Source organism: Lycorma delicatula, chromosome 9, assembly GCF_047948215.1.
Source record: "Lycorma delicatula isolate Av1 chromosome 9, ASM4794821v1, whole genome shotgun sequence".
Taxonomy (NCBI): domain Eukaryota; kingdom Metazoa; phylum Arthropoda; class Insecta; order Hemiptera; family Fulgoridae; genus Lycorma; species Lycorma delicatula.
The window spans coordinates 6,690,618-6,712,746 of record NC_134463.1 but is presented as its reverse complement, the minus strand read 5'-3'; the positions used below and the strand labels follow the sequence as shown (position 1 = coordinate 6,712,746).

Sequence of the window (22,129 nt, the reverse complement as noted above, 5' to 3'; positions counted from 1 at the left end):
GGTGCCAGCTGTTAGCAGGTTCTTCTGTTTAAGTCTCAAACCAAGCAATTCTGAATTTTCTTTGGTCAGGTGTAAGTCTCAAACCAAATTATTTAGTTCAGACTGTGAATAAAGCTGTGGTGCAAAGGATAACTTTGAGGCTTATTTTGGACGAACCTATGACAGTCTCCAATCAGTACTTTCGTATGGAAAGTTAGATCGAATCAAAAGTCCACATACATCAGTGCAGAAGATTAATTCTACTTCTGAAAAATATGGAAGAAATCCTTTTCTCTGTACCTGAACCAGGAAAATGAGGTGCCAGCTGTTAGCAGGTTCTTCTGTTTAAGTCTCAAACCAAGCAATTCTGAATTTTCTTTGGTCAGGTGTAAGTCTCAAACCAAATTATTTAGTTCAGACTGTGAATAAAGCTGTGGTGCAAAGGATAACTTTGAGGCTTATTTTGGACGAACCTATGACAGTCTCCAATCAGTACTTTCGTATGGAAAGTTAGATCGAATCAAAAGTCCACATACATCAGTGCAGAAGATTAATTCTACTTCTGAAAAATATGGAAGAAATCCTTTTCTCTGTACCTGAACCAGGAAAATGAGGTGCCAGCTGTTAGCAGGTTCTTCTGTTTAAGTCTCAAACCAAGCAATTCTGAATTTTCTTTGGTCAGGTGTAAGTCTCAAACCAAATTATTTAGTTCAGACTGTGAATAAAGCTGTGGTGCAAAGGATAACTTTGAGGCTTATTTTGGACGAACCTATGACAGTCTCCAATCAGTACTTTCGTATGGAAAGTTAGATCGAATCAAAAGTCCACATACATCAGTGCAGAAGATTAATTCTACTTCTGAAAAATATGGAAGAAATCCTTTTCTCTGTACCTGAACCAGGAAAATGAGGTGCCAGCTGTTAGCAGGTTCTTCTGTTTAAGTCTCAAACCAAGCAATTCTGAATTTTCTTTGGTCAGGTGTAAGTCTCAAACCAAATTATTTAGTTCAGACTGTGAATAAAGCTGTGGTGTTCATACTCCTCATGTTATCTTCATTTAAATCACTTGTGAAACTGTTGCAGGTAAATTTTTTGGTGGAATTAGCACTGGTACGTCTGGACCATGAGGAATCGGGCATAAAACGGATGGCATATTTGGACAGACGATTCATTTTTTATTCTTCAAATTGAAACCGTTGAAACCGTCAAATTGAAACACCAATCGAACAAAAGTAACAATCATTGATGTGATTTTGTGGCTCTTGCCACACCACTGGAACTCCAAATCTGACACTTCTTGTTCACCCTTTGATTATCATCTAAGTCCTTCAACATATGTGTAGCAAACATGGGATGTCCAAGTTTTGTCTTGATCCCCTATTTTTACTCTGAAATATGTGAGGTACACTTGTCAAATGAAACTTGTTATATTTCTTTTTCCCTTTCCACCATTAATCACAAATGTAACAAAAAGAATTTGTAGAATTTTTACAGCCTCTTGAAGCCATTCTGAAAACGGAAAGTTTGCTTTATGGCCTGAAAATATATTTTCCACTGACAAAACTGTGTTTGATCTTGGAGGATGGAAAAAAACTTGATTTATGCATGCTGATGATTGAAACAGCACTGATAGTAGTTTCACGGTGCATGAGTGGTGCGGATAGCTACCAATAAACATGTTACATCTTCTTAAGTTTTGTCACAACCTGTTGGCCAAGCTCTCCCACTGTCTCATCTTATTCAACCCCCCCCCCCCCATATCTTCAGACCTTTCAACTGTTTAGCTATAAGAATATGTAGTTTAAGCCAAAAAAGTGATATTAATTTATTATAAATTTACAAATTTTGAAATTTGCGATTTACGATAAATCCTGATGTGATGGGAAAAAATGAAAGTTATTTTTGGATTCAACCCAAATTTTGCAGCAACCCAAATTTTGCAGGCTTCGTGTTATAAACCAGATTTATGTACTGCAGTAAAAACACATTATATTCAGTGTAAATAAAAATATAACCATTTTAAAATTAAATAATAGAATGGAAACAATACTGTCAATAAATATTGCATTTATTTTCATCAGAAAACTTTGCTCTCATTAACCACCATTATTTGATGAAACCACATTATTTGAAGTCAGAGTTGTAATTAATATTAAGACAACTCTACCATCTATTACATTAGAAAGTGTTATGTAACAATAACTGCATTTGTTCAATTTACACTCTACAAATGTATTATGTCAGTTGATTATAAACTTTATGTATTTATTTTTACGTTATCTTGCTTTTAAGCCCTGATAGTTTATCGGTTAATATGAAATATTGGGTTATGGGTTACACATTTACAATTTATTTATATATTGACAAGCTAACAGATGAGAGATTTTATTTGTACAATTGCTATTATTGACATTTTTACCGTTTTAAATTTTACCTCTAAAAATGTATCTGGCCTTTTAAAAAGATGGTCTGGCTTATGTTCTGTTCATTGATCAGATTACACCTACAAGGGCAAACGGGTAGCTGATAATGATGGAGTTTATTGATGATCTTTTGCTGAGTAGTTGGAGGGAGGATCTCTACTTCAAATCCAAAATGGCAGTTTCCAACTTGGCTCCATTTTGGAGTAATCTGTATTTAAATATTATTGAGTGGTTCAAGTAGCTTATTTGTGTAATTATACTAATTACAGTGGCAGTAGTTGGATGGTGAGTGTTCAGGTTTCATGATTGAAAGGTCTTGGGTTTGAGTCATCATAATGTTTTTTTTTTTTAACTTTTTTCTCATACATATACTAACGCAGATGATTTTTTTATATATTTTGAAGTGGCCTACAAGTGACTAACCCAGTATCATTTCTTTTTTGTTTCTTTTCTGTATTTACTTGTAGTGCCTCCTCTGTTCTCCTATTCTTTCTGTTTTATTATACAGATGAGTTTTTATTATATAGTATTTAAAATAATATTTATAAGAATCTAAGAAAAGAAACCATATTAGTTTTATGTTAGCTGATTATTGATTTATTTGAGTATAAAAATTGATAACCTAACAAAACTAATTTACTAATTATTTAGTAAAACTTGAAAATAAAATTTAAATAAATAAATTTATTTAATTGTCAGCTTGTTTATTATAATATGAAAATATTTATATTTATTTATTTTTTTAAGTATTGTACTTTTTTTTTAACTTCTGGATCCACCGTTAGGCATTCTTTAGAGGATGAAGATGAATGATTTATAGTGTGTGTGAAATGCCATGCCTGACCAGAATTTGAACCCGGGACCTCCGGATGAAAGGCCGAGACGCTACCACTCGCATCTCGGCCTTTCATCAGGGTTCGACTCCTGATCAGGCATGGCATTTTCACACGCTACAAATCATTCATCTTCATCCTCTAAAGAATGCCTAATGGTGGATCTGGAGGTTAAAATAAAAAAAAATTGTGTTAGTGTTTGTGCAAGAAAAAAATTAATCCAGAGATCAAACCTGAGATCCCTCAATTATGAGACTGGAAAACTTGCCACTTAGTTACTGCGCTGCTGTGATTATAGTTATTCAAATAGACCATTTGAACCAATCAAAAATTTTAAATTGGGCCAAGTTGTAGGCTGCCATTTTGGATTTAAAGTAGACTCCCTTCTGTCAGCCTGCAAGAGGGCATCAATAAGCTTTGTTGTAAACTGACTGTCTGCAGTGGTTTTGAATATTCATCAATTTTACATTACTCTACTGTGTTTATTTCTTGTAGCAAATACTTAAACATAACTTAATCAGTGATACATAATAAAAGAAATATTTGAAGTTATGATAATTTTTTAAAGTATCTATTTTAGGTACTATTTTTATTTTTCCCTAAAGCCATGCAACTGAATGAAACGGTAAACATATCAATAGAAAACTGCATTATTACTAATAATAATAATAAATTAAATTTTTTAGATTTAACAATAAATTTTATATAGTCAGAAAGTAAATCAATTTATTTTCTATAGTCAGCAGCTATACAGGAAATATACTTAATAGAATTTTGAAAATATATTAGTTTATGAATAAGAAATAGATAACATATTTTTATGAAAGTATGTTATTAATATTTTGGTAATTTTTAACACGTATTGAAAATGAACATTTTACATTATTGAATGAACAAAACTTTGTATAATGTGAAAAAAATTGCTGTAGAGGTAGATATTAATAAAAAACAATATATTTTTTTAGAATAAATGTAAACATTAATCTACTAATTAAAGTGAAGTAAATATTTTCACTAAATCCATATATCATATCACAATAAATAATAAATCAAAGCCCCCATGGACATAAAGTGAATACTTAGACCACATATATACCGTTAGAGAAGTGAAACTATGTTAAACAAAGTAGTTGAAAAAGAGTACATAACAAAAGATAATGAATACAAATAAAATTTTATAGACAGTTTATCAAAAAATATATAATTAAAAATATAATAATGTATTAGTTGTAATGAATACCTGAAAAAACAAGTACAAATGGAATAAAATAAATATTTATAATTAATACAAAAAAAAAACAACATAATTAACATACTATAACAATCTAATACAGTGTCGTATAAAACTGCATATAATACAGGATAAGCTAGTTAAAACCGAACTCGTTTGAGTGTTAAGAGTTAAATTGTCACTCAAGTAAATGCAGTTATACACTGTTATAATAGTTACAAACTGTTTATACTTCAATGATGTATAATTAAATTATTTGCAGTTAGTGTTTTTCTAAAATACTATATTCAGTTGAGGAAGGGTACTGTAGCAGAAGTTTATGTATTTCCTGGATCATATCAAGAAATGCGTAAAGTATTCGTGGAAAAATTCCCAAATGCCACTATACATGATAAGAGTAGCATATATGATAAGGTTTAAAAATGGCATACAGTAGAGTTGGTTTCAAATGCAGAATGAAATAGAAGCCTTTTGTTAGAGATAACAAAGCAAAGACCCAGAGGCCTTTGCTGATATAAAAAAAGTCTGCCAGTTTGAAAAAATCTGTATATAAATTTTCACAACAAAGTGGTGTAAAATACACAACTGCTGTAAGATTCTTCATTAAATCAAAGATGTTGGTGAACAAATTGACTTTGTGTTGCTTTTCATGTTTGATGGGGATAGTTTAATTTATTTATTACTGTTAATTTGTACATCAGATCTTGGATGACTGAAAGTCTTCACTGGATGTTTAAGCGTCCACATCATGATCAGAAAATCTGTGTGGTGTATGGATTTTGGTAATCATAAAGTGGAGCCAGAATTTTTCTTGCTGGCCAGAATTTTACTGGCTTCTTCCTTTAAGACGGAGTAGCATGTTGTACATCAAACGATTCACTAGCGAGCATTCATGCAAACTGTCAGCAGGGGGCTGTTGCCTCAATGTTCCTCAGAATTGTCTAGTTGTGATTTTTCTTTTGGAGATATTTGAAAGCTAGAGTTTATGAGTTAAATCCCCCACGTTATTGATAACTGAAGGTGAACATTCTATAAGAAATTGATGGTATTGACAAAGGTTTGCATCAGGTGACTCAATATAATGACTTACGCACAAAAATTCATCTGTGTACAGGGTGCTCACTTTGAGCATTTAAAAAAAATATTTAAACAGCTTTTACTAATGTAAAAACAATTAGAAATTAATTTAATTTATGTTTTCTTTTCATTCAAAAAATTAACATGTCGCAACTGAGTTTAGCAATATAATTTTAAGTTGCTCACCTGGTATAATAAAGTATGCAATAAATAATAATATTCTGAAAAATTCTTCTGTAGCAGTATTTTCATAATTAAATGGATTGTGATAAAATCAGATATATATATATTAAGCAATTGAGAAATAGATAATTTAAAAATGAATGGATGTATAAAAGATAAAAACTGCAGGAAGAAAAAAGTACATAAAGCAGTGTGTATGGCAATCAAAAGTGTCACAAGGCAGGTGTCTTCCCCTATGGGATTGGGATGCAAAAATAATAACTGGATATATATATTTTTTTAAGCTTTTCACCTAGTGTGAAATGAAATAAGAGTATTAAGCTATTGAAGTTTTATTAGTGGTCTAAGCTTATTTAAAATTTAATGCAGTTTAATATGTTTTCAGAATCACATTATGATGGATTCCTTAGGGATTGTTAATCATGTTCTGAAAGTTCCTTATGAGTATATTAAATCACACACAAGACCAGAAAGAGTTCAAGCAATAGTCCATCTATCATGGTTAAGGTATGTAATTTAAAAAGATTGTTTAGTTTTTGTTTCGACTAAGTACAGTTTAGCTTTATCGATATTTGTTAATGCTGATATTTGTAAATTATAGTTTAAATGTTTACTACTTATTTAATTAATTTTTATTTGTTGTAATAAATTAATGACTGATTCTTTTTTCTCTATTTTCAGATATTTATTGAAAACTGGTGAATTAATGGAATTTGTTAAACATGAGAAACTTAGTTGTGATGAAGTACGTGCTTGGTTGAAACAGGGTGAATCATTTGGGCCTTATTGGCAAAATTTAATTATTACGGTAAGTTTATATCTTATTAAAAAAGTACATGTGCCTCTAAATATATGTCTATGATGGTCATTTGGAAAGTTCTCAGCCTGACAAAGAAAACTCAGGATTTTTAAAAATATTTTCAACCTTTCAATTCGATATATTTAAACCAGTGATTTCCCAACTTTAAAAAGTTGGATAATGTTAAATGGTTGCATCTTAAATGGTATTCTTATTCTCATTATAACTTGATTTGTCTAACTCTGAAAAATAAGCAGTTGTCTCAGCTTTGACTCATCATTTGAAGTGAATCTTTGTTCAGCAAGCCATTTCTTAAGGTTTAGGAAGAGGAAGTAATCACTAGGAGCAATATCTGGTGTGTATGATGTTTGTTGAAGGGCTTTGAAGCGTAGATCACATAGTTTTACAGCAAAAACTGGAGATGTGTGTGCGGGTGTTTTATTGTGGTGAAAGAACACTTTCTTTTTGGGCAGATATAGGTATTTAGCCTAATTGGGGCCCTTCAGTTGGTCCATTAGTGAAGCATAATACTCTACAGTGATGGTCCTGCCATTTTCCAGGTAGCCTATGAGCACCACACCACATGAATTCAAAAATCCATAGTTACAGATGAAAACATTTTCCCTTTCTTTGGCATACTTTCATCCACATCCACCCGCCACAATCAAGAAACTAAACCCTTGTGTCTGAAATTTCACAGCAATCCATCTGAAGGATCATACTTGATAAATATCATAATCATTTGGTCATACTTTTATCATTTCTGTTTTAAGCAGAGGACATTCCAAACAATCCTGGTATTATGACAGTATAAATTAAAACAGCTGATAATCTTTATTAGCACAGAAGTTCTTTGTGTTCAATTTTATATTTAAGGTCAGAATCATCTTGGTAAATAAAACTTCATTGATTGCATTTTTGAAAGCCTCTGTGATTGTTCAATAGAACTGTTTTCTCAAATTCTAGAGCAATGGCATTCTCTTGTTCTTTGCACTTTTTTTACCATTAAATTTTTACTGAACTATAAATTGCAACATTTAAAAAAAATGTATTTTCTTGTTTTCATCTCTTTCAATTCTTTAAGCATCTAATCTTAAAATCTGATCTATCCTCTCTCATTTTATCCATCCAAGCTATTTTAAGTTTTTTCTAGAATGTCCATCTTTTAATGACAGTAGGTTGTTTCATTACTGTTTTTTATCATATATTAATGGCTTTGTCTTCTTACATCAGCTGTATTTTCAGGGATATCTCTTTTCTTCTTCTTTTTTACTTGTTGTAGGTACCATATGATCTGATGGTAATGTGGGACTCTTGCTTGCAGGCCTGCCCACTATAAACCCCTCCCTCTCTACAATACGGTATGCTGAGCCTACCTTATGATATTATCACAGCATCCAATGTGTATTGTCTCATCCATACCATTGTGGATGGCTGGGTCCATGCTACAAACCCATCAGGCTTCTGTGTTTTTTTTTTACCTTGACTTTGGGGCTGAGGACCTGCCCCAAGGGAGACTTAGAGGAATCTATTCACCCGCGGTCTTCGTCTGTCACCTTTGTTTGAAAGATCTTAACCGACATTGTGGATACCACATGCTGCAGTCATTCACCTTAGTAGCATAATCCCAGTAATGTTCTCTCGAGTAAGCAGCAGGAACTGATCGTATATGAACACTTGTGTTCTACAGTATCCTCCTTCCCCCAGTAATAACACTCTGTTGAGGTTCTCAGCTTCCGAGTGCACAGGTATGCTTTAAAACACCTGCAACTGGTCAACTTGTACCCAAATATTTCTGTTTTTTTTTCAGTATTTCTGTTTTTATGGTACAACCGTCTGTGAAGGTCAGGGATCTGTCTGTAGGTTCACATGCCTTTTGTCTACTGATTCCATCTCTTCTGCCAGCTGCAGACAAATGATGTCTCTATATCTGCCTGCCTTACTTACTCTTCTGTACATCTCTCTCTTCCGAATGAGGAGATCCAGAAGCACAAGTCCAGGGGTATTTTACCTGTTTGTTTTTCATGTATGCGTTTGAACGTTGAGGATGTATGAGAGGTGTTTTTTCATTGAGGAGTTAGTGGTTAATATAATTTAGGATTAATTTAAGTTAATATAATTTAGGATTACCGACAGAAACATTGTGTAACCTTTCCCCACTTTTTTCCTTATGTTTTTAAATGTCTTGTACAAATGTAATGTCTTGTATTTGGATATTAGTCCTGAGATGTTTTATAGGTTGTAACTTCTTTCTTCTTTCACAACTGTAGTATTATAAACCTTCCTTTGAAATCTTTTCCCAGTAATTGTCCACAGTACAAAAATCCTACACAGTATTTGACTATCAAAATATTTTATTTTTCATTATTAATAACAGTTTCTCTTTTCATTCGCATTCCTCAATACCTTATTAACCATTTTGGCTACCTATTTCACTTTCCATTTCTTCTAAAAATGTAACCTCAAATTTGTCTTAATACTTGACTTAGTTTGTTCGGGCAAGAACCCCCAATTAGGTATCTTTTCATATGATTGATTGCCCATTCTAAGCCTTCACAGAACTTGGTAAATCTCAGCCAAATTGGAATTATTTTTCCTGTTAAAAATTCTTTACAGTTTCAAAATTTCCTTTACTGTTAATATTGTTATCACTTCCTTCGTACATCTTCAATTCTAAGCCATTTCCATAGTAGAAATCTTTCAATTTCTATTATGGAATCTTGTGTTTTAGCAAAAATTGCTTCCTTTGCTTTATAAAAAAAATATGGAAAAAATTCATAAGTATTGTAAAATTAAATTGGTTACCTATTGCTGAAATTTATTTGCAGCTATTAAAGTTGTATACATATGTTGTGGCATTGCTCAAGATGATTATTTATAAAAAGGTTGTCAGCACACAAGATATGCTATATCAGAATTAATAAATTATGTGATAGTTAATTTGTTTTTCTTTGTTTTTTTTTTTTTATTATGCCTCATGATCATTTAAAAGATTTTGTTTGTATTGTTTATGTAGTTTTGTTGTAGTTAATTTTTTATTAGAAATTAATGAAGAATTTATTTACTTTTTTGAAAAATATTGTTAGAGCAAGTCATATCTGCTATAGATTTCTTGGAAGATTTTTATATATTTAGTATATTAATTGCATATTATAATTATAATTACTCATTTGGTTTCTTAATTAAGCTGATAAAATTTTAAAATGTGCATTAATAAATGCTACTGTTGAATGTTATATTGTGTTTGGGGTAAAAGTTCTTCATATTCTCTCAGTAGATTGATTTAGGATCACATAATTATGTTAATATTAATGAAATCTGGCAACACTTAATGTTTTGAAAGGAACACATCACCAAGTATCTTTAGAAAAGTTATTATTATATTGGTTTATTAATTTAAAAGTTATTGTGTCTTGAAAATGAGTGAAATAAAGAAAAGAAATTTGATATATTTATTTTTATTACAAAACTGGGACTGAGGTTGTTAAAAAACTTTATAATGTTTATAGACGTGATATAATATTATGAATGATGTAGTATATTTGGTACAAAGCTGGTTTAAGTATTTTAATTTAGACTTTTGATATCAATGATGCACCTCCCTCTGGTTGGTCATTGACTGAAAAAGTCATGAAATCATGAAAAAAAATTATTCTGGTACATTAGCAATCATAATATCAATAATGAACTAAACATCGGTCACAAAACAATTTTTAACTATTTGAAGAAGATTGGATAGAAAAAAACCTCAATGTTTGGCTGCTACATGATTTAACAATGAAAAATTCAATGGATCGAGTTTTCATCTGCGAATTGTTACTAAAACAGAACGAAATCAAACCATTTTTGAAATGGCTCATTACAGGTAATTAAAAATGGATCATTTACTTTAAGTCAAAGCAAGGTGAAGCAAATTAACAAACTGTGAAAAAACCAGGATTGACACCAAAAACTTGATGTTGTGTGCATGTGTGCACGTGCGTGCATTGATTGGAAAATAATTGTTCTCTCAGAGCTGCTGCCTCCTGGTCAAATAACTGATTCTAACCTCTACTGTCAATAGCTGGAACAATTATGCCAAGTAATCAAGATGAAGTAACCAGAATTGATCAGTAGGAAAGGTATTGTTTTCTATCACTACATCAGACTCCATACATCTTTGGTGAATTGTTGAAAAATTACCAGAGCTTGGCTGGGAAGTTTTGATGTGTACATTATATAGTCCTGACCTTGTACTGTCGACTACTACTTGTTTTGATCTCTACCAAACTCTCTCAATGGTATAAAGCTAGTTTCAGAAGAGACCTGTGAAAATCACTTATCACAATTTTTCATCTAGAAAACAGAAGTTCTACTGTGATGGAATTATGATTTTATCTCAGAAATGGGAAAATGTGGTCGATCAAAATGGCACATATTTTGTTAAATAAATTTCTTTTGAAATAATAAAAAAAAATCTTGTTTTATTTTTGCATTAAAATACAAATAATTATTTTTCCTAATCCTTTTAATTTCCTGCTTACTACTATAGCTTTATAAGGGTAGGTATTGTGATTGGTACAATTTGGGCATATGCGGTTTTCACTGGATGTTTATGTTTTGACACCTAAGGAACCCAAAAAACACAAAAACCAGATGGAAATGTTTGTATGATGGACTTGTGTGTGTGTTTGGTGTTTATTTCACACCTTATATCTCCAGAACTACTCGACTGATTTTGACCAAGGGATTTAGACTGTTGAACAAGGTCACTCAGTATCTTGAGATTTTGCCTAATTAAGGTCTTATTTTTCTTAGGCACATTTATTAACAATTATAAGATAATAATATTTAAAAAAAACAGTTTTTGCAAAATTGCATCCCCAGCCCAAAAAATACTCTAAATAAACTGTGGTTAAGTGGGTAGAGTGTGTCATTAGTACCTCATCTCACCACAAGGAGTTCTAGTGTAGCACTGATGTACAGCTGCTGTAGTCATCTACTATGTTGTGACTTCATAGATGAGTGATAGAATTAAACAAATGAATAATATCTAAAGTGTAAAAAAGTATTTAAAGTGGTTGCTAGTATCGCCACAAGCATGCAAACAAAATATGGTATGCGCTTGTTCTTTAGTTAGAATCATTGAATTAAATATATAAAAACTGTTATATTTAAATTAAATGATAAATATTTTTAAATAAATTGTGTGTATAAGCCGTGCATCAAAAGAACCATGTGATAGGAAAGTCCTACAACTGTCTTGTCAGCTTTAATTTTTATCTAACTGTAGGAGCATTCTAGTCACAGTGAAAGAACGTATTACATTGTAGCAATATTGTTCTTATTACTGTTTATTGTAACTTTGTCCACTGTTCTAATTTAAGTAATATTTGTGAAACTGTTTTTTATATTAAAGGAATCCTGTAATTATCTGAAAAATATAATTAGTAAATATTATGTTAGAGTGGTCTATACATTTTCTGTTAAGTTAGTTATAAAAAAAATGCTCTAATATTTGTTATGTTTTCATAAATTTGTTTTATTTTTAGGTTATAGAAAAGCCAAAGAGAACAGTAATTCCTTTACCAAGAGCTCGTTCTGGTGCTAAACCAGACACTGATTTAACATTCCATCAAATAATACATTATGTAGCACAAACTAATTATAAAAATCTGTGGAAAGAAGCATATAAAAAATATTCTCGTAAGTATGCTGATGATAAGTACTGTAAAAACTATAGGTACTGAATGATTCTTATAATAATCTAGTTGTAGGATGTCTGGTTCAGCTTTTATTTAGTAGTCATTTGTAGCTGTTACATCCATCTAGAATGATAGTGTATGCAACATTGTAGTATTTTGGATTTTCCAGACTAGGATATTTTATTACAATCCAACAGCTAATGGTAACTGGAGATGGAACTAAGAAATGTTAAACTATAACTGTTGGCTAGGCCTGTGTCAGGAAGTTTCTGATAGAAAACAAAACTGTTAATATATGACTGCTGTATAAATTGTAAAAACTTTAGAAATAAAAAATAGGTATTTAGTGAATTTAAAAAAAATGCACTGAAACAAAAAAAAAATCCATTTTCTGTTCTTTATATTTCAACATTTAGAAGACAGTAGTGATTAAAACACTACCAACAGTTTTCTAACCCTTAAATTTAGGCATACGTAAAAAATCTAAATAAGAATTGAAAAATAAATATGTTCTTAGTTTTTAGTATGGTTTTTCTGTGTTGTTTATTAAATGTTATATATATATATATATATATATATATATATATATATATAAAAGTTATTCAGCCATTCCACAAAGTACAGAATTAAATTTTAATAGTGGCTGAATAAGTTTTATATTATGTACTTAGCTAGATTTTACATACAGAGGAGATGTGGACTACAAAAAATTTGATTTAAATAAATTAATATATTAATAAAATTTATATTATACAATTACATTAACACATTATATAATTTGATTAATAAAAAGAAAATTAATAAATATAGGTGAAGCCAAAAATATATAAATAATATTATAATAATTAAAAATATTTGTAAACAAGATTACTTTGAATTTAATGGTACATGTTATACACAAGAAAACATTTGATGTATGGGTTTTCCCTTATCTGCAGTAATGTCAGAAATTTATCTACAAGAATTTGAAAGTAAAATTGCTGTGGTATAAATCATGTGCATAAAATTTTATTATAGGTCAGATGATACGTAGATGATCTTTTAGTTACATATGAACCAAGTATAAATAATGAACACGAAATAGTTTTAATTTCTTTTCATGAAACATTGAAATTTAGAAATTAAATAGAACATAACAGGAAAATAAAATATTTAGATGTAAATATTAAATGAAAATAATCAAATAATAATTGGAGTATATAAAAAACCTACCTCTAACGAAATTATTATTAAAAAAAAATTTCAACCATCCTGGTCTCAAAAAATTAATAATTTTACAAACATGATAAACAGAACAATAAAATACACAAACAATAAACAAGACTTGTATAATGAAATAAGTAATATAAAGAATATAGGTATAAAGAAGGGCATGATACCTCATCGATCGATAATGTATTTAAAAAAATGTAATTCCAAATATTTTAATAAAATAAACATCATTACATTAAAACCCATAAATGAAAATGTTTATATAAATTACTCCTAGACAAATAAAATTTAGAAAACTTAATTAACGCTTATAATAATAAAAAATATAAACCTGATAACCATATAATAAAACATTTAAAATTTATAATAATAAAATAGTAACGAATAAATATGATACTTGGTATTTATAAAATAAAATGCAATAATTGTAAAAAAATATATATTGGAAAAACAAATAGGTAATTTAATGAACATTTCAGGTAATTTAAAAATAAAGTAGGCTTCTCAAATGTAGCAGACTACTTAATAATTAACACATAATATAACTAGTTTGGAAAATAATTTAGAAATAATTAATTGGATAAATAAACATTGAACATGAAAGTAAAAATAAAAAAATTATGAATTTTAGAGAAAGATTTTATATACATAAATATAAACATAAATTCAGCGTATTAAAACTGCAGACAGATTTAATGGGGATATTCTTATAAATATTATTTAAGTTGGTAATACATTGGTGAGAAATTTTTAATAAATCAGATAATCAGTACAGTACTGTATTGACATATTGACAGCAAAAGATTTAAAATAATATAACGTTTTAAAATTTTTTATTGACTGAACAAATATTTGTTCTAAAAATTTTAATGTACCATGTATTTTAATATGTAAATAAAAAAAAGAAAATATTTAAAAATTACTGAAGATGGGCTTAGGCCCGAAAGCACTTAAAAAATGAAAAAAGTAAGGTAAGAGTGTTCTTTAATTCTGTACTTTATGGAGTGGCTGAATAATAGTATATAATTAGCTAGAATTTACATAACAGAGGAAATATGGACTACAAAAAATTTAATTTAAATATATATATATATATATTTAGTTTTGTTTTATTTAAAATATGGATTGGCCTTCAAAAACTGTTACCACACATGAACTATAAGAAATGTGTTAGAATATATATTTTTGTACTCTTGGTTTTCAAACAAATTCTTTTTGGATTTCATCGAATATCAAAATAACATCATCAGGGTATTTATAATTTTGTTTTATCAACCCACAGTTAAAAGTGATATTAAAAATGTCCTTAATCATTTATATAGCCAGTATGTTTTGTTTAAAAAGATCTTCTACATAAGCTATCTAGAAAACGTCTAAATAATCAAAATTGTATTTTGAATGATTAAAGAAATCTGAGATATTATGCGATAGGTTTATTGAACTTTGAGGTAAGTTTGAAATGCAGTATAAGTTTTATGGTTGTAGAGTATTCCTTCTTATTCAGCTGAGATTTCATTACCATCTCTTTAAATAGATTAGCATTTTAAAATAATTTTTATTGTTATTGGCATATGGAATCATTAATGTAAATAGAGTTTGTAGCACATGCAACTTCCTTTTGGGTTACATAATTAGTTACCATATGTTCTTTTTAGTTTTATGTCTAGATTTAAGTTTAGTCGTAAATGCTTATTTGAGATATATTATCAAATATTATTACTATTAAATTTTTTTTAATTGCATAGAAATCTTAAAATGTTATTTTAAAGCTATCTCTCACTTATTAGTAACTAGCTTACTCGGTAATGCTTTCCTACTGCTAGAGTATATATTAAACCGAACACAATTGAATGTTTGATAAAACATTAAAAAACTGAACATTACGGAACAACATAAAATTTAACCTTTCCTTTTTTCCTCTTCTAATCTTACCCCTTCCCCTCTTTCCATTATTCCTTTTTACCCTTCTTCCCTTTTTTGAAAAAATATTTCTTTTCATGTAACTAATATGTATTCTGAATATGAGCCAAATTGGACCATAAATATAGTTTTTTGAAATATCTCAACCTCTGCGCCACCTAGCGGGTACAAACTAATTCAGAAACCTTCACAGGTGTGCGCATACCAACTCATGAAAGTTTCATTGCAATCAGATGAATAGTATAGGAACGCATACGGGAAAAAGAAACAAACATTCATTTTTATATATATATATATATATATATATATATATATATATATAGTTTAAATCATGTTATTGATTTTTTCTAATTTTTATTTTGTTTTAGATTGTTCTGTAAGAGGAGAACATCAAGATCAATCTAAAATACATTTAACAGATTGTACAGCAGTTTTAAAAACTGTTATTAATAGAGCTTATGGTTGCCCTGTGATAAATTTTAATGGTTCTAGAAATAGATTTAAATCTCACTCAACTTCATCATCTGATTCCGCTGCAAATAGTGGTAGTATAAAATTTGAGCCTCATCCTAACATTCTTCCAGCAATACTTGCTGTTGAGACTGATTCTCATTTTTTAATTTTACAGGTATGTTTATTTTTATTTGTTTATTTGATAGATGATATTGTATATCCTGATAAAAAAATTGTTATTTTTTTATATATATATATATATATATATATGACAGGATTTTTGTTCCTGAGTGTTTATGGTTGGTAGTACTGGGTTTCAAGTATGCTTGGGTAGGGTCATTAGGAGTGGGGAGAGCTGGCTATTCCACACTCCCAATCACCTGTCAGTAATGCTCACAATGCTGGAGCAACAGGTGCACCCCTCTACTGCGCAACACATAATTATAACATTTTTTACTTGTGAAGGAGTTCAAGCAATGGAAATTTTTTGGAGATTGACTGCACAGTTCGGGGACCAAACATTGTCAAGGACTCATATGTTTGCCTGGTATAAAGAGTTCAAGGAAGGATGAGAACAAGTGAAACTGACCAGAGAACTGGTCCATTCTCGGACCAGTATTATAGGTGAATGTTTTCATCTGTAATGCTGGGGGTCTGTAACATGGGTTCACCACTACATTCTCCAGTTAAAACAAGCCAGTATGGAGTGGCGGAGGAAAAGGGAGGCAGCCCCAGTGAAAGCCAAGACTCGACTGTCAGCTGGAAAGGTTCTTTCAACGGTTTTTTTTTGATCAGCGAAACATTTTGCTCATTGAGATTTTGCATGAGTGACACACAATCAATGCTGCTTACTTCTGTGAGCTGCTAAATGAGGTGAGGGCTGCATATTGCCGCAAAAGATGAGACCAATCGATTTGAGAGGCTATCCTCCTCCACGACAACACCTGGCTCCATACTTCAGCTCTAATGGTCTCAAAACTAAAAGAAATGCACTGGACTCAACTTGATCTTCCTCCGTATTGTCCAGACCTATCGCCCTGTGATATTCATCTGTTTGGGCCGTTTAAAGAAGCTCTAGGAGGGCAATGAATTGAAGATGATGAGGGTGAGGAGGGATTCGTACGCAATTGGCTCCTGACACAACCAGCTTCTTTCTACAATGTATATATATATATACTTAGCAAAAACAATTCAAATTTCAAATTCTGTATTTTTGGTAGTAAATGATTTTTATAATATTGTCATATATATATATATATATATATAATTTATTTATTCATATAGTATGGCAGCAGTTAACAGTAGAGAGAAAGGCTTGATGGGTAATTATTAGTTTAGGGAATTTTTTCTATACTGATACATATGTTCTATAATATACATTATTTATTACATTATAATTTGAATTTGAATTTCTTTGACTTTGAGTAAAATATAAGGTGAAAGCTCTACACCAAACAAATTGGTATAAAAGAAACAATTGCAGCTTCTTCAGTTAATTTTTCAAAACCGTAATGAAAAATCTTTGTGACATTTTTAGATCTTGAGAAGCCATTGATAACATGGAGTGAAATAACGTGTTTATAAAATCTTAAGGAAAATCACTTTTAAATTAGGAAAAGTTGAGTTTGGAAAAACATAACATTACTAAGAATTTACTGGCCCTAGAAGCAGAACATTTGTTTTTTAGAACCTTAAAAATCACTTTTAATTTTTAGAGACTGTGGGCTCAAGCGTTTAAGGATTTTAATTTCTTTAAAACCGTAAAAAAATTGATTTTATTTCTTCTAAATGTACAACCTGTTTAAAAAAATTTTTGAATGTTGCAGTATTTAACATTATATTTTGAACAGAATGGGGATCCAAAGGTGCTGACACTATTGATTTTATTTTAGTGGCTGTGGAGGCAGAATACATCTTTGATAAAATAACAATTAAAATATTATTGCTGAATTTTCATGTTTTGTTAATATTACTAAAAAACTGAAATTGTTCAGATGGTTTACATGGACAAGAACACCAGATTTTTTTAGTATCATACTTTGGATACTATGTTAGAAGAGGCATTCTACTTCATTTTCTTTCCCCCAAGACAAAAAACAACTTGGTCATTGAAAATGAGAATTTTATCTAGCTGTGGGGTTAAAGAAGACAGTTCATGTAAGAAACACTATTGCATGAAATTTTAATACTTTTGTTCTGCAATTTTAATAGAATAGAAACTCTGTTGTTAATATCAATATTTCTGAAAATTAATCTTTTTAAATTGTTTTATCATATCATTATAAACAAGATAAAATCAGTGGGGATAGGTGGAATGATATAACTATGTAATCTGTACAGCTCAGAAGGACTTAAAACTTTTAAATAGTAAATAAAGTATTACAAATATTGAACCGATGATAAGTGATTTATACATTTATTTTTACAATCTACCATAGTTTAATTTTGATTTATGTCTTTGCTAACTTGATGGTACTGTTTTTTCTGTTTCCAGGAATATCAGGTGGTGCATTCTCTTTTAGACTGTGTGAGATTTAGTCCTGCTTTATTAACTGGTGGCCACACTAAACCATTGTTCCTAATTTATCAGTTACTTAGGTTAATGAGGCATTTACATGATTATGGTTTAGCTCTTGGTGATATTACACTCTCTGATGTACTTATTTCAGATAATTTATGGATCCAAGTATGTATGCATCTTTATCAAATTATGTTTTGCTAAAGTTTCTTATTGTGTTAATAATGCTTAGTAGTGTGTTGTTTGGTTTATGATTACAATGAAGGACATAATCAGTTACGTGGGTAATGAATTCACAATCTGTAATCTATTTCTTCATTCCTATTAACCTTCTCTAATCAGAAATTACAGATTTATCCACCTCTAATGACTTGAATAAAAGCCTTTTTCAAGTCGCTGACTCCATCATTTCTACTCTTAATTTTATTGTTTAAATAGAAAATTTGGGCAGAAAATAAATTTATTCAGATTAGAACTTCCTCACAGCCATGGGTTTATGTGATAATATTTTCTGATGTCTTATACGATTTTTATATTTATTATAAACTGAATTTAGAAATGTCAGATTTTCTTCTGCAGTTTCATTTTTTTCATATTTAATTTATCATGATGTAGTTTCAAATCGCACAGTTTCAAGAAAGAGATTGTGAAAATAAGATATAAGATCTTCAATTAATTCTCTGCATTGATTTCACTATTGTTGTTTACTCCGTGTCATTGACTATAAAAAAAATTGAATGCAAAAAATTAAACATTCTGAGGACTTGCGTTATTTTTAATTAATAAAAAAAAATTGTCATAATTTTTTTAATTTTATTGTTATTTCTTGTAGCTGTATCAGTCTAAGGAAAATAGCTTTATATTAAGATTATTTTCTCCTTCTAGAAAAAGAGGTTTGACTGAATAGTTAATTGATCAATTCAGTACTCGCAATGTATTCAATTATGAAGTTCTTGGATTTCCTAACCTTTTGAAGATGAGTGTTATGAAAGTGTACACTCCACTGAGGAAAGAGCCAGTAATTATCAATATAAGTCTCTGAAAGAAATATTTTGTTTAATTTGAAAGTGAATAATTTAATAAACATTTTTCCCTCACGACAGGTTTGTGGAGAAATTATTCTGTTTTAAGTAAACTCTAAACATAAATATATTATACTAGCAGAAAAAAATGTGAATATGTGATTTTATACTGATTTTGTTATTTTCTTTACAGAAAATTAATATTCCATATATTAATTATCTAAATTCCGATTTATGAATTAATCTTAACTCTTAATGACAGTTGCTTCTTTTTTTTTTTAATAGGTTATGCCTAGGTTAGAAGCAAACATTTATAATGTTCCTGAGGCAAAGAATCAACACCAGTCAACACCTGATGATCTAAGTTCTACAGAAAGTCAATCTACATCACAAGATTCAACACTTAGTCACTGTACGACTTCTGATATTAATGCTAAAGAACGGCAGCAAGAATTAGGTAGATTATGTGAAGCTTGGGTCAAAGGTTTATTATCAAATTTTGATTATTTAACAGCTTTAAATGGTTTAGCTGGACGAAGGTAATTAAATGTTTTATGAATTACTTTAAATTTTATTTATACCTTTTGTATGTTCTTATTTGAATTTTTTTTTATCACTACTGATATAATTATTTTATTAATTAATACATTCTTTGTAATGTTTTATTTGTTCATTTTAATCTAAATATGATATAAAAAAATAATAATCTTTTAAAACCATTAAAACAGTTGATGTGAAATTTACTTTGGATTTTGTTACAAATGTGTATTAATTACGTGTAATTCATTACAAGTAATGAATTCATTTTTGGAGATGAAAATTTTAATTTAAACATAATGTAATTATGTATTTTAATTCAACTGTTGAATGATATATGCATTGAGAAAGAAAAGTAATTAGTGGTTACTCACTGTCGATATGTTATATGATCTGAAAATGAAGAAAGAGAGCAGAAGGAATTGGAAGACTAGTATGAAAGTCTTAAGAAGTAAGGGTGTATTGTATTCTATTGAGAAAAGAAAGAGAGTTATTATTAAGAAGGAGAAAGTTAAGGGGAGAAAGAAAAGTGTAATGAAGAGGAGTAGAAAATAATAAATATTTACTTGAATTGAGATAGCGTTATACTTAGACAAGAGGATACAGAATCTATACTTTTGTACCAAAATGTAAGAGGATTATCTTGGAATATCAAAGTACTCCAGAAGATATGTTATAAAGAATTTCTTTTTATAAACTTGACATACGAGGTGTGTGAGAAAAGTAATGAGACTGACTTTTTATCTACCAAAGTTTGTATTTTTTCAAACAACAGTATTATCCCCTTCAAAGTAGATCCCTTGGGCAGCTATACACCGGTGGAGTCGTTGTTCCCACTTCCGGTAGCAGTGCTGGAAGGCTTCAAGTGGTAGGGCTTTTAACTGGTGGTCACAGTTTTTTTAATGTTCTCCAGAGTTCCAAAATGACGTCATTTTAAGACATGTTTCAATTTTGGGAAAAGGAAAAAGTCACAAGGACTTAGGAATTAGGTGAATAGTGGGGGTTGAGGAACCGTAGGAATGCATTTTGAGGTCAAAAATTCTGTGATGGTAATGGTCGTGTGACATGGGGCATTGTCATGATGAAGCATCTACTTGTCTGCAATGTCTGGTCTCACCAGACATTTGCCAGTGATTCTGGCAAATCACTCTTTTCTTGAGCTTTTCAAGGACACCTTTGTAAAACGCTTGGTTGACTGTTTGTCTTGGAGGAACAAATTCTTTATGTACGATATCCCTACTGTCAAAAAAGCAAATCAGCATGGTTTTGGTCTTTGATTTGCTCATTCAACATTTTTTCGGTCGAGAAGATGACGGAGTGTGCCACTCTTCACTTTGTTTCAGGATCGTACTCAAATATCCAGGATTCATCACCTGTGATCACACAATTGAAGAATTCTTAGTCATTGTCAGTCCTCTCAAGAAGATCAACAAATACGTTTCTGTGATTGTCCTTCTGTTCCGTTGTGAGACCAATTTTGCACAAACCTTTTGCATGTCCAAATCATCTGTCAAATTTTGATGTACAGTGAAAGTGTTTAAATTTAACTGTTCACTCATCATCCTTATTGTTAAACGACGGTCTGATCTCACAAGAACCCTCACACACTCAATGTTTTCGTCAGATTTTGAAGTTGAAGGTCTCCCTGAGCAAGGTTGATCTTCAACGTGTTCTCGGCCTTCCAAAAATGATTTGTGCCAGTGGAAAACTTGTGCTCTTGATAAGCAATGTTCCCCATAGGCCTGTTTCAACTTTTCAAAGATCACACTCTCGAATTCCCCAAGTTTATCACAAAACTTGTTTGCACAACGTTGCTGTATCCGATGCTCCATTTTCGTAACACAACAAAAACACAACTTCACTGATAGCGCTGACAAAAATAATGTGTTGGCTGAACAGAGTTGAAACTCGTACTGAGCATGTAGAAGGGATGAACAAACCAGTCTAGTGCACACCGATAGACACAGCGTTGCCGATTGCTCGCAGTGTTACCAACTCATTACTTTTCACACACACCTCGTATAAGGCTGAATTAAGATTAACTATAAAAAGAGAGAAACAATAAGGTCAGTGGTAAGTTTCTCAAAAGTATATTTGATAAGATAAGACTGTATCATATTCAAAATAACATATCCAAGAGAATATAAAGATGAAATCTTACAGGCCATATCAGATTAAATAAATCAAGGCTAAGATTGTTTGATTATATTAAAAGGATATGTAAGGTCAGGTTAACTAGGAAAAAGTTGAAGCGGTGGT

General features: G+C 30.3%; 1 protein-coding gene across 1 annotated transcript in view; it reads left to right on the top strand.

The window, feature by feature from the left end:
- Positions 1-6,115: 6,115 nt before the first annotated feature.
- Wdr81 (WD repeat domain 81) overlaps positions 6,116-22,129 on the top strand; it is a 91,128-nt gene continuing 75,114 nt past the window's right edge. The window contains exons 1-6 of the mRNA XM_075374748.1: positions 6,116-6,232; positions 6,407-6,533; positions 12,056-12,209; positions 15,709-15,968; positions 18,288-18,479; positions 19,619-19,872. Coding sequence (XP_075230863.1) covers positions 6,120-6,232; positions 6,407-6,533; positions 12,056-12,209; positions 15,709-15,968; positions 18,288-18,479; positions 19,619-19,872 — 1,100 coding nt within the window. The 5' untranslated portion in view covers positions 6,116-6,119. The remainder of the gene's footprint in view (positions 6,233-6,406; positions 6,534-12,055; positions 12,210-15,708; positions 15,969-18,287; positions 18,480-19,618; positions 19,873-22,129) is intronic.